The following is a 13,892-nucleotide window of genomic DNA, read 5'->3' as shown; positions in this document are numbered from 1 at the left end:
ATAATAATAATTTATATTATTATTATTATTGGGATTGTTACTAATATTACTATTATTAATACTAATATTACTAATGTTGTATTTAAAAATAGTAGCAGTAATAGTAGTAGTAATAACAATAAAGATTCATCTATCATTTTGTTGTTGTTGTTATTACTAATGTTGTTGATGATAATATTAAAAACAAAAACAACAATACAATTTTCATTTTAGGATTTTAATATTTTAATATTTTACTACATTGCATGTGCATGTGTGGTTTTAAATTTTATCTTAAATTTAAAAAAAAGTAAAAAATGTTGAAAAGCTAAGAATTATTGATAATACATTATTTGTTTCATAAAGGTTTAAACATGTGCATACATACGGTTGATGAGAGTTTTCAGTCAGAATCATGTTTCTAACAGTGCTGCAGATCTCTGCTTAGATATATACTAGAGGGATTTAATGCACAAGAAATTTCAAATTGCTGATCTCTATTTCAAACATTAGCACCAAAGCTCATATGAAGCTCTCCTCAGCCAGCGAATCACAGCACCCATTTCTCTTCAGATACTTTTAGACACTCTTACTTCAGTCTAGCCTTTGATTTTTATATATAGCAGCTTTCTAAAGTGCCCCTCTGTGATCTGCAGCTCTTCTGTATGCCACCATCTTTGGAAACGTGACCACCATCTTTCAGCAGATGTACACGAACACCAATCGCTACCATGAGATGCTGAACAATGTGAGAGACTTCCTGAAGCTCTATCAGGTGCCTAAAGGACTGAGCGAGAGAGTTATGGACTACATTGTGTCCACATGGGCCATGACCAAAGGCATAGACACAGAGAAGGTGGGTAACCTGCTCCTCTTTCTGATGTATTTAGCAAATACCTTGTAAGCCTTAATGAGGGAAATGTATTCTTTTTCTTCTTATTGAGTATATTGATCAAGAAACATAATTTGTGTGAAATATGGAAATTTGTGGTATTTGATTTTTGATCTAATATAAAGACTGGAGGGACATTTTAACCCTTTTTTACAATAGTGACATTATTTATGCAGGTTTATTCTCTGCAAACATGTTTTCATCAGTGTTTTTTGTTAAAGACACATTTTAATACATACAAACACTTGTTATTTTTATTTAGCTAAGCAAGGCTAAGGATATGGTTTTGATCATGGAAGGCATTGTTTAATTACTTTTCTTTAATCTTTATAGTGGTAAAAGGAATAATAAGCAGTTTCCTCATCTCTCTTTCTGATCATGATATTTGGATGTAAGCAGTGCAATCCCAAATTCTGAACTAAAGAGAAATCATTTGCTTTATCTTTTTTTTGGATGGATGCTATCATTCCATGAGAAATGTCAAACTTAAAATAAGGGATGTGGAGAAAAGCGGGCCATCTTTTTTGTGTAAGTGTCTCTCCATCAAGACCTCCTTTTGTATCTCATTCTAAAAGAAGAATGGGAAATTGCATAATATCCCAGGAGACGTCAACCCTCAGGGAATGTAGTAGATCTATTCAACCTCTAGCTCAAATTTAGACTTCTCAGATTTTCATGCAGTGTGGGGTGAGAAATCCTCTCCATTTATTTATGTATGGTACTGGACATAATAAGCAAATTTAAACATTGTCAAAAAGACAGCAGAGATGGACAATTGCAGAGCAAAAAAAAATTTACCTGTTGCGACTTTTCATTTATAAGATGAGCAGAACATGTTCCAAAAGTCTAGATATTTGTTATACATGTGTATAACAGTGTTCATTTGCATTATTTATCATGACCTGAGCAGTAAATCAGAATTGGAATATAGATTAATAGGCCTTGTGCAGGTAATTGAGGCACAAAGTGTAATTGGTTTCTGCATTTGTAATTGCATTCTGGTGAAGTCAGGTCAAGTGTATTAGATCTTTTCCATGCACAGAACGGCCTACATGCGTGTGCTTCTCCACATGATGGAAACATTAGCTTGAAAAAGCATCCAGCACATGACAAATTTTTTATGGGCACTTAATAATGTAATATTAATGCCATAACCCCATACGCACTGACACTCACATACTGTGCATATTTAGATCTACACACAGATTTTTGGTCTATGCTACATTCATATAATATACTGTGTATATTTTTTAAATCATACTACACAGTTGCAGTATTACTCAAACAAATTACAGCTATAGGGCCAGTTTTACCAAACAGGGCAAATTAGCGCGAGAGTGCAATTCCAAATCAGCGCCGATGGGCGTGGAAATTGCAGGTGATTTAATAACAATGTACAAATTTAAGAACACTGACTCAACATCTCATTTACATATCGACCAACACAATATATCAAGCGCAGTGCAAATTAGCATAGTTGCAAATAAAGAATAAAAGAATAAAGAGGCCACAGTAAGTTGAAAAGAACCAGAGGCCAAAAAACGAAGGGTTGCAATAAATTTTGATAGACTCGGTACTGCATGACTTCTAGTTGAGGGTTCCAAGTCGTCTATTATTTCCTGAAGCAAATTAAAAATAGCATGGCTTGGCAAACGATATTTTCAGATAATGTGTTCTTCTGGCATTCCAAATAAATTAATATGTGTGGAAAAAATCCTCTCCCTTCTACCATGTGCTCTCTGTTCTCTGCGGTGCCTCCTCCTAGCAGCAATAATTGCAGCCATTTCAAGCGCAAAAAAGTTTAAGACAGGGGTGTCAAACTCAATTCCTGGAGGGCCGGAGCCCTGCATAGTTTAGATTCAACCCTAATTTAACACACCTGATAATCAAGTCTTTCAGGCTTATTTGAAAGCTACATGGTATGTGTGTTGGAGTAGGGATGGAACAAAACTCTGGTTTAAGACATGCTTCTTTTGGCCGTTAAATAATACCAACACAAAATACCAGTAATTTGACGAGCGTAAACTTTAGGAAATCGCTTTGAGTGATTCATTTGCATACTCTCCTCCCATAAATTTTGCATCTGAAGGGGAAACTCCTACAAATGCATATTCAGTAATATGCATTCAGTAATGGCAAAAAAAAAAAAAAAAAAGATTATATATATATATATATATATATATATATATATATATATATATATATATATATATATATATATATATATATATATGAAGAGTTCAGATGAAAAAGCCTTTAAGTGCCATCTGAAATTTGTGTCATTCTTATATATTAAGTTAAACAGGTAAATAAATTATTTTTTGTATATTTACATCAAATGTACAGCTATTAATATGATTTAATAATACTTAATAAATTCCATAAACCCCTATTTGATATAATTGGACGTTGTTATTGCCCAAATCAAATTGATTTAGCTGTCATGATACCAAAGAGGCTTGATTCCTGTTCTTTAATCAATACTGAGGCCCTCAGCCAAATGAGACACTTAGGCTCATTAATGAGCGACTGTATTTGGGTCCTTATTGGAATCAATAAACAGTAAACAAAAAAAAAAAAAAAAAAAAAAAAACAACAACAACTATGATTAACAGGCAGAAGCAGTTCTAATCATCTTTTTTTTATTATACATAAAAGTTAATTGTTAAACGCTTGTGTCAAAGGCAGCTTATCATGGTATGCTAATAGCATTACAATATAAACATTACTGAATATTTTTTGAACCTCAGGTTCTTCAGCTCAGTGTTAATTTAGCTCTCACTGTAGACCGCACACAAGTGAAATATTCAGAAATTGACATTTCCAAATATCACCAGCAACTGAACATGTTTCTGTTTGACTTCTTTTTCTCTCTAGCCTAAGTAATGAAGCGCAGTAAGGCAAAATAAACTCATTGTTTACCAATGCAATTCAGTGCCCTAGCCTATCATTTTAATAACTGACGTACTCCATGTTATTACGTGACTCTCTGTAATACTTGATTCTGATTGGTTAATCAAGATGTTCTGCAGTAAAAATATCACATATCACTCATGTCACTACATTGTCTTTTTTTCTCACAAATTTAAAACATTTTAAGCTTGAATGAATATTCAGTGCTTGTTTGTTTGTTTATTTATTTGTTCACTGTTTGATTGTATAACTATTTTATACAGGTTATTGTACCTATTCTACCTTACATTTATATATATATATATTATACCTATATATATATATATAATATATATATATATATATATATATATATATATATATATATATATATATATATATATATATATATATAGGATTGTCCTTTCAGTCCTTTTGGAGTAATATTAATGCTTTAATTATTAGTGGTGTGCATTTAACCCATCCAAAGTGTACACACACACTGTGAACACACACCCAGAGCAGTGGGCAGCCATTTATGTCGCGGCGCCCAGGGAGCAGTTGGGGGTTTGGGTGCCTTGTTCAAGGGCACCTCAGTCGTGGTATTGCCAGCCTGAGACTCGAACCCACCACCTTAGGGTTAGGAGTCAAACCCTCTAACCACTAGGCCACGACCTCCCCTTTATGTTTACAGTAGAAAACTAGTTACTCCCCAACACTGTTAATGAATGCAGAAATTATGTCATATAGGACATCCTTATGTATATTTAATGAAGAGCTTCATTTAAACTATGTTCTTACTGTTAAGAGAATGTGTCATTAAGACATGACTTTCCTTGCTTTACTCGCTAGGTTCTGTCCATCTGTCCTAAGGACATGCGTGCAGACATCTGTGTGCACCTCAACCGCCAGGTGTTCAACGAGCACCCTGCCTTCCGGCTGGCCAGTGACGGCTGTCTGCGCTCTTTGGCGGTGGAGTTCCAGACTACACACTGCGCTCCAGGAGATCTCATCTTCCATGCAGGGGAGAGTGTGGACACTCTTTGCTTTGTGGTTTCTGGATCGCTGGAGGTCATTCAGGACGATGAGGTTATTGCCATTTTAGGTGAGTTAAATCATTCTTTCCACACCAAAAAAAAAATACAAGGGGTTAGTTGTCACATAGGGAAGTCATCACGAGGGCTATATCTCAACGTACTATAAGATTTTGTGCTAAAAATCCAAATAGAGAAATGTATGTTGGTTTGAAACACCTAGTTTAAATAGCTAATTTGGTTTACTTAACTAAAATTGGGTAAACAAGTGAACACAGTAAAACCACACTATCATACATCAACATAAAATTAACGAGACTCTGCTAGATCTACTAGAAAGTTGATTTTAACAGGAAGTTTGAACTATATTCACACACATTCTGTATGCTTCCATTATTAATAAATTAATTAATTAATTAATTCATTCTTTTTTTTCATGAGAATGCGAGGACTGAAAATTAGATCTTGTGTCTTAGTCTTTCTTGGCTAAAAATTCCTGGAGACCATAACAATGGTTTGATATTATTCTAACTTTTTAACTTTTTTCTAGATTTTTGTTGTCATTTGTCTTTCACTTTTTCACTTCATAAGCAATGTTATTTTAGTATCTATTCACTAATATAGCATTATTAATATCAGTTTGTTACTTTAATATTTAAATTTTTCATTCTTATTTTAATTTCAGTTTATTTTTTTCATATTTTTTTTTCAGTTTTAGTAATTGCAGCACTTAAACTTATTTTAATTAATTACCTAGAAAATATATATATATATTTTTATTTATATTTTTAAGTTCCTAAGCTTTTCAGTTTGTATTTTTATTTTCTTTTATTTTAACTCTTGGTCAGTCAATGAAAATTATTACTAATAGTCTTAGTTTTAAATAATAGCAAGACTGGCAAAGTTGCCATTGTGACAACTTACTCCATATATTGTGACAACATACCCTACTGTGGTCACAAGAAATCAACTGTGTGTTCAATAAACTGTATCTTTTTTCTTAGCCAGTAATGTTGAAAATGGCTTTTAACAGCTTTTGAACATTTAGTTCTCAAGACATCCTGCATTCTTATTAAACTCAAGAAAGCCCAATGCTGCACAATTAGCCAGTTTGTTCTACAGTAACACTTCAGAGCTCTGCAGGTTTTTCCTGAGGGTACACACCGCAGCTCCAAAACATATCACGCTTTGGATAAGCACAGAAAAATATCAAACTTATAAAGGGCACATACTAATGCAGTTAATCCTAAAAGATGGTTTTCACACAGGATCTTGCAAAGTGAACTTGCTAGCATCATTCTCCGAAGTAGCATAAAAGCCCACAGTCTACTCCTTGCGTTATATGTGGCATTTGTTACTCTGTCCATGCCGTCTCCTTATCCTGCAGTAATGGAACTGTGGGGACTGATTCTCCGTCCATTGATTGTTGAGACTTTTGTTTCACAGGGATGTGCACTGATAGTTCACACAGTCTCCAGTGCAGCCAGTGCTCTAACAATGACCAGATTTGTTGTCAAGAGAAAAAAGGCATATTTTTAGGCATGCAAACTGCTCTTGTAAAAGATTAGTAAGTCCTGGCTCATAAACCTCTTATTAAAAATGGACAAAACAATAACTATCCTGACATTGTTGATCTGTCCAATTGTGTACAGCTTTATTTTTTTTTCATATGTCTCCGAAACAAAAGGAGAGTTACTACCTCCTTATTTAACTCTGAGCCTGGAACCAATTCCACTATGAACAATAAAAACAAGACAACGATTTTGTTTTGATGAAGACATGCGCATACAGGCACGTTTTAAAAATTTTCTCTCTCTTCGAATGGACTATTTCTTGATCTCTCTTTATCTCTCGAGTCTTGCTGATGTACCGCTGCCACAAGAATGTGACGTGCCCTTCACTGACTTCTGCAAACAACATGACATTAGACCTTATGAGACGCTGAAGAGAGGAAGTTAACGTCTCTTCTCTCTAATGGGGATTTGGATCAGATGCTCTTTTGCTTTAATGATTATGAAATAAGATTAGAACGCTGTGAGTTAATTAGCCCCAAGGCTTTTACTTGAACCCACCAGACTAAACCTGCTGGGCTCCTAATGATGCCCCTCATCAAAAGCACTGAACACTGGGTACTTTGTACAGATTCTCTCCTGAGTGTGGTGTGTGAACTTCAAAGATACTGTACCTATGTCATACTTTAGTAAGATAAAATTAATTATTGTTAGGTAATTGGGTCTTTTTATCCCACAAGTCTGATCTGTAGGATATAAACTATTAATTTTGAGATTTTTTTTTCACAATTCTGAGTTTGTTTCACAGAATTCTGAGTTTAAATCTCATAATTCTGTTCTGATGTTTTTGCTATGGAATAAAAAATGTTCGCATCTTGCAATGTTTCATGTCTTAACTGAACACATTGTGTAAACATTCACAGTGCATGGTGGGATTTGAATAAAAGTATTAATATAAGTATTAAAATCCAGGCAGTTCCAAAGGGGCTGCATACTTTTTTCCTGCAACATTATTTCTGATGTTTGTTCAAACTACATTCCCTGTCTCCTGTCCCAGGTAAGGGTGATGTGTTTGGTGATGTGTTCTGGAAGGAATCCACACTGGCTCATGCCTGTGCTAACGTGAGGGCTCTGACATACTGCGACCTGCATGTCATCCGGAGGGACGCGTTACTCAAAGTGCTGGAATTCTACACGGCCTTCGCCAACTCCTTCTCCCGAAACCTCATCCTCACCTGCAACCTCCGCAAGCGGGTAAGTGCTGATTACATGTTATCATCAAATATCACATTCTAATGGCAACAGACTTTTGCTGAATTTCTTCTAAAATGCTTTGGAGAATAGAACTCAAACATGATCGCCCACTTTTTCTCAAGTCTTGTTTCAAGAAGGCTTTTTCCTGCATCGGCGTTTAAAAATCCAGACATTAGAAAACCTGAATAAAACCAACCAGCTCTAAGATGAGTTACATGATGATAATCTTCGATTTTAAGTAAAAAGTACAGTATACAAAAATCAGATACAAAGAAGAAAGACAAGACTGTTTACTGCTTTATGAGTGAAATAAAGGACATATTTTCATATTTATTTTTTCTTTTGCCATATCAGTCAGATTTTTTTGTTTTAGAGATTCAAGCACATTCTGGTGCACTTTGACCTGAATGTGTGTTGTGAAGTCCTGCTGTGTGCTTTGTTGGCATGATTTCAGAGCTCTGTTGTGGCTTTCAGACCTGACCTCACATTCCTTAAATACATAAATGATTCATTCTGACAGACTGCCCATGGAGAACTTTGGGTCTCTTGACAAAAGAAAGACCCTGTGCACTCACAACACAGTTAGAAGACCTCATCTGTGCACTTTACTGCCATTGAGTTACATAATTAGTGAGCATTGTGTAAAACTATATTTAGATGCAAAAATGTCCTCTCTTGCTGTAGCTAATCTATATTATTGAGGAAACGATGCACTGAAATTAGGTGGGTTAATGTCATTTTTAAATAATGAGGGAAGGAAGATCCTTCTTGTATGCCTTCAAGTAAACAAAATAAATGACTAAATTCTTTCATAGAACTGCTGGACGTCTTGGACACAGACAGGAATCAGTGAGCCATTCCTCTGGCCACAGCAAAAAAGGACCTGTCTAATGAGAGGATACTTTGCTAAGGGCACAAATTAATTGATTTAAAGGTTTATGGTTCTTCAAGGTCTCTGAGTAACTTTGAGTTCATGAATTTTGCATGCAGTTGATTTGTAGAGCTTGGGATATGTCTTTCATTAGTAGACTACATGCTTTCACGCTTAATGAAAAAATTCTTGTTGCATTATTACTTTTGGTTTTTTAATGTACATACAGTGATTTTACTGTTGATTATTACTTGAATATGCTATCTTAGACTTTAGATCCATTGTTTATATTAGACTTAAGAACCATCGTTTATAGTGACCAGGCTGAGGTGAAAATAGTGTGAAGTGTTATAAAGGCAGACTGTTGGTTCTTTGTCGGTGGAGTGACAGAGGCCGCCCCAACACCCCGCTGCTCTCAGTCGACTGAGTAACGCAGCTGATGGGCCGGCTTTACTGAGGAGAAACGCCCCCCCCCCGCAGCGCACACTCTGAATAAAGCATGAGTCAAATCAGCAGGAATACATGCACACACACACCAACTAACACACACCACACACAGTTATCATTCATGATAATAAGAAGAGTGGCCTTCTACTAATATTATTATGTTATTGTCATCTCATCTTCACCCTACACACGACATGACAAATGCTGGTCAGAAATTTAAATTTGTAATTATAGCATATGAAAATATATAATATACAATCAATATGTAATTACTGGACCTATTTAATGATATTTAAATATTAATAAATTATATTCATATTAATTCATCAGAAGTCCCTTATGCTGCATTTATATAATCAAAATACAGAAAAATGAATTATAATATTATGAAATATTGTTATTAGAAATTTTAAATAACTTTTTTTTTTAATGCAATTTATTTCTCTGATGGCAAAGCTGAATTATCAGCAGCCATGACTTAAGTCTTCAGTGTCACATGATCCTTCAGAAATGTAGAAAAAAATTATTAACATTTATTATTAAACTTTTATTATTAATTTTCTTGGATGAGTAGAAATAATTACAAAAAAAGCATATATTTGAAATAGATGTGTTTTGTAAAATGTCTTTACTGTCACTTTGGATCAAGTTTAATGCATCCTTGCTGAATAAAGTGATTAATTACTTACAAAATCTTATTCACCCTAAGAATCCTGGATGTATTTTTTCACTGAACTCATCACAGTACATTCTGGGAATGGGTGAAAGATATTTGTGATGATGCCTTAGAATTTGGCTAAAAAGAGGTGTTTTAGGAGGCGGCATTATTATAAAAATAAAAGATTCACAGCCCAAGTTCTCACACTTTCTTTAAAGGCTTCTTCAGCTGTCCTTCAGACTCCCTCATTATCGCTTATCTCTGCTGGTCAATGTCTGAACGGCTCACCGAGGTCCCGATTGTAAGGAAAAAAAGCTCAGTGAAAGCCCTGTAAATATCTCTGAAGCAAAGGTCACTCTAAGAGCCGCAGAGCCCCAGGCCTTTGGCCACTAGTGAGTTAGTGAGTGAATTTTTCCACAGCTTTACATCCAGTCATGGATTAGCTGTGTGGTGTGCTTTGTAAAGAACTGTTCCTGTGAACTCTCTCTTTTTTAGCTAAAGTAACTCCTGTGGTTCATGATGGTCAGAGTAGATCGCATTAAGCTTCGTGGAACTGACAAGCTTTGATGGTTTGATATTGACAGACATTGTTTGGCAGTTTTAAAGGAAATGTCTGAGTATATCTATCCCGTTTCGAGGCCACATGTTCAGTAGACCAGTGGTTCTCAAACTTTTTACAGCGGCATACCCCTGGGGCATTTGTATGTAAGGTTTTATGTCATATTCTTAACATTCCATTAAGTGTATTAATAATATAATAAATAGAGCAAAAAATGATGGCAAATCGAAGTGATACTTGCTAGATTTAAAAATAACACTGCCAACAGGTTCATTCACTCAATAATTAAGAAAAATTCTGTAGTTATGAATGTGTTATTAATCACTGACTCTCAGAATCGTTTAAAGTCGCAGATTTGTTCACTAAAGAAACAGCGCTGTATGTTGCTTGGAGACACACACCAGATGGTAGGATTTCGTTGGAACTATTTTTTCGTTTCAAAATATAACAAACATGACAATATTCTGTTTAAAATGTAGGCTACATTTAAAATGTAAAATGTTCACTTAATATTACCTTTTTTTTTTTTTGAACTGTTGTAAAAATTAATGTCACATTTGCTATCGTTTGGATATTCAGGGAAATTTGAATTCTTGGTCGTATTTTAAACGTCAAAACAAGAACTCACACAGGGTATGTGTCTATCGAAGAGAGTTTAAATCAATTTCATTGTACAGTCCGTGTCAATATTTGCTCTTCATGCTATTAAGTGAAGATCTACTTTAAAGATGCATTGAACAGCAGTGTGATTTACTAAAGCAGCATATTCAGTGGGCATCCTATCGCATGCATGCTTCTTGTGTGGATGCCGTCAGTTTTGACCACGAAAGATGAGGTAAGCTGATTGGATATCATGTATTTGACCATTTACGGCACTCCCATTTTCCAGTTTTTACATTAGAAGTGGCATTTTGCTTGTCAGAAACACATGTTCGGTTTTAATGTTACTTTAAGTTGGGGTATAATTAAATGAATGCCCAAAATTTTGTTTGCATATCCCCGCCATCACCTCACGTACCCCAGTTTAAGAATCACTGCAGTAGACAATCCCTTTGCTAGATCAGCAGACAATGCAAGCCAATCTCAAACAAACTGTTGTCTTTGGCTGCTGATTAGTGTCAGATCGGAGTCTTTTTTTGCCTGAGCTGATTCATCTAGACAGCAAACGCAAAGAGGAAGCAGAATCCTCCACACCTGCCACGCTTTCCTCCTAACAAGATTTACAAGGCCTTTGGAAGGCTGCAAACCCCTGCCAATAAGGTGGGCGAAGCAACTTTATCATCCCCTCCATTACCAACAGGACAGGCAGAGAGATGCTCTCTCAGCAACAAGAGTAAGATTCGTACAGAAATCATCAGAGCACAGTGTGTCCACACAGAAAATAAGCCGTGCTTAATAGAACAGCTCACTTGTTTGGTGCATTGACCAGCAGTGTCCCACAGTGAATCCTTTTAAGAATTTTTACATTCATGCATATTTTATTTCCATTTTTAGCGCCTTGCAAACATGAACATTTGGTTTTCTGTGATACACTCTACATTGTTGTTGCACATTCTGAGGATTTGTCACCAAGGTAATGTTGTCTAGCTGGATGACATGGATAGGGTTTTGTCAAATTTGGAAAAAATTATGAGTTAGTCTTGGAAGCATCAGTATGAATGTGTATGTACTGTACTGTTCTGTTCAAAACTTTGGGATTAGTACAATTTTTTAAAAGTGACAGTAAAGACTTTTGCATTGTTAGAAAATATTTTTAACACTGAGCTTTTTAACTTTCAATTTAACAAAGAAACAGCATAGATAAATATTTTTCTTTTAGATTTTTTATTCAAAGAATCTTAAAAATAGAATGCATTACAGTTTCCAGAAAAAAATATTAAGAAGTGTTTTCAATGTTCTTTGCATCACAGGAATAATAAATGCAGATAAAACTTAAAAAAAAAAAGAAAAGAAAAATCTTACTAACAACCCCAAATAAATGTTACTGTGTATGTATATAGTGACATGCTGAACTCTAAAAAAAAAAAAAAAAAACTAAGTGCATTTTATGCCTTTTTCAAAGGCAAGCAGTATACTGTAGCAAGGGCACATATGAGAAAACTGCTGTTAGGGTGCAGTCACATACAGTACATGGGCATCTAAAAAACCTGACACAGAGAATATTCAAGTATTAGCTCATTTTGAGAGATTTTGTGGAAGAAAAGTGGTCAGTTGTATACCAAAGGAGGCAAGACACATTTTTTTCAATTTGTCTTTGGTAAATAATGAATAGAAACAATTACAGCTGCTCCATCTCATTGCCAGAAGGCAGTATTGAGGTATCTGTACAATTTCTTCCTGGAATCTGGGCAGGACACGATCAGAAATTTTATGTAAATAATGAGACTGGCTGATCTTATGCTGCAGGCAAGTTTCAGTTCTTAAATCTTTGTTGATAAGTTTGAAAAGCAAAGCAAGTAGATCACTATAATATTTTCTATGGCCACTGTGGACATTATCGATAAAAATAGTAACTCTAATGGGGCATATGCCTTCTCTTACAGAATTACTTCAGGGATACATCTAAACTTCAAAGGCAATATCTCAGTGTACCAAAATTACTTCAGAAGTATCCATGAAGCTAGACTTGTCCTGATCTCAAGTCTATATTACGTTCTTTAAACTTTGTGGAGACATTAAATAAGTTTAATAATCCTGAAAATTAAGGTACATACAGTAGATGATATCTGAAACTTCACTCTAAAAAATGCTGGGTTGTTTCAACCCAATTTTGGGTCAAATATGGACTAACCCAACTGTTAAAAAGTTAATTTAAAAATGTAAGCACAATTTAACCCAACAGTTGGATTAATCCATATTTGACCCAAAATTGGGCTGAAACAACCCCAAAAATTTTAGAGTGTTGATATAGCAAACATGAAAACAGTGGAAAAGTTCTTTTCACTTTAGAAATGAATCATCAATGTGAATTTTTCACAAAAATGTTCATTATCAAACTCACACTTGAAATTAATAATATAATACTTCATTAAAAAAAAAAAAAAAAAAAAAAAAAAAAAAAAATCCTCTTTGCTGATTTTCTTCTTTGTTAGTGTCTTGAGACACTGATTTATTCCACTTGATTGTCATTAAATCTGTGCTGATCTGGAAATGATCCTTTTAGACTAGTTTAGGTTGGCTGGCAGGTCTGTGGGCACAGACATGAATTGATTAAATGCAGCTTTTTGGCTTCAGGAGTAAAGGCCAGATAGGTATTGATCCCCAAACAGAGACTCTAATTTTATGGCTTGCAAAATGGCATCGGTTCTCTGTAGCTGATGTATTCTTGACAGGAAGCATTATAGGTGAGTGAAAAGAGGCACTTGAATGTCTGAATGCAGAAAAATGGACGTGATCGTCTGAAAGGGACTATCATAGTCCTGACTTTGAAGTAGTGGGCAAAAATCTGCTGATTGGCCGGCCGTGATTGGAAAGTGCTGAGCGGGGTGTTCCCGGGCTGTTGATTCCTTAGTATTGGGATGGGTTGGGGGGTGGCTGGGGGGTTTGACCCTGTCTCTGGCAGATCTTCAGCATCTCGCTATACTTAAAGTAGCAAAGCGGAGGAGTGTTGAATGGGAGGGGGCTGCAAAGGAAGGATAAATGCCTGCCAGATCCCATTAATCTACACTGTTGGATTTTGCTGTGTTTAGAAGACTTGTTTCAATTCCCTGTACTTTTTGCCTTTACACCCATTTGCACTGCAGAAAATCATCTGAATCTTTCAAAACTCAGGGACACATTTCAAATCTCTACAAC

The 13,892-nt window shown here is 35.2% G+C and overlaps 1 protein-coding gene across 1 annotated transcript in view; it reads left to right on the top strand.

Moving 5' to 3' along the window:
* kcnh5a (potassium voltage-gated channel, subfamily H (eag-related), member 5a) overlaps window positions 1-13,892 on the top strand; it is an 84,772-nt gene that overhangs the window by 60,530 nt on the left and 10,350 nt on the right. Inside the window, 3 exon segments of the mRNA XM_042747164.1 lie at window positions 636-835; window positions 4,616-4,868; window positions 7,366-7,562. Of these exon segments, the coding sequence (XP_042603098.1) occupies window positions 636-835; window positions 4,616-4,868; window positions 7,366-7,562 (650 nt within the window).

Source organism: Cyprinus carpio, chromosome B20, assembly GCF_018340385.1.
Source record: "Cyprinus carpio isolate SPL01 chromosome B20, ASM1834038v1, whole genome shotgun sequence".
NCBI classification, from domain to species: domain Eukaryota; kingdom Metazoa; phylum Chordata; class Actinopteri; order Cypriniformes; family Cyprinidae; genus Cyprinus; species Cyprinus carpio.
This window is presented reverse-complemented; position numbering and strand designations above follow the sequence as displayed.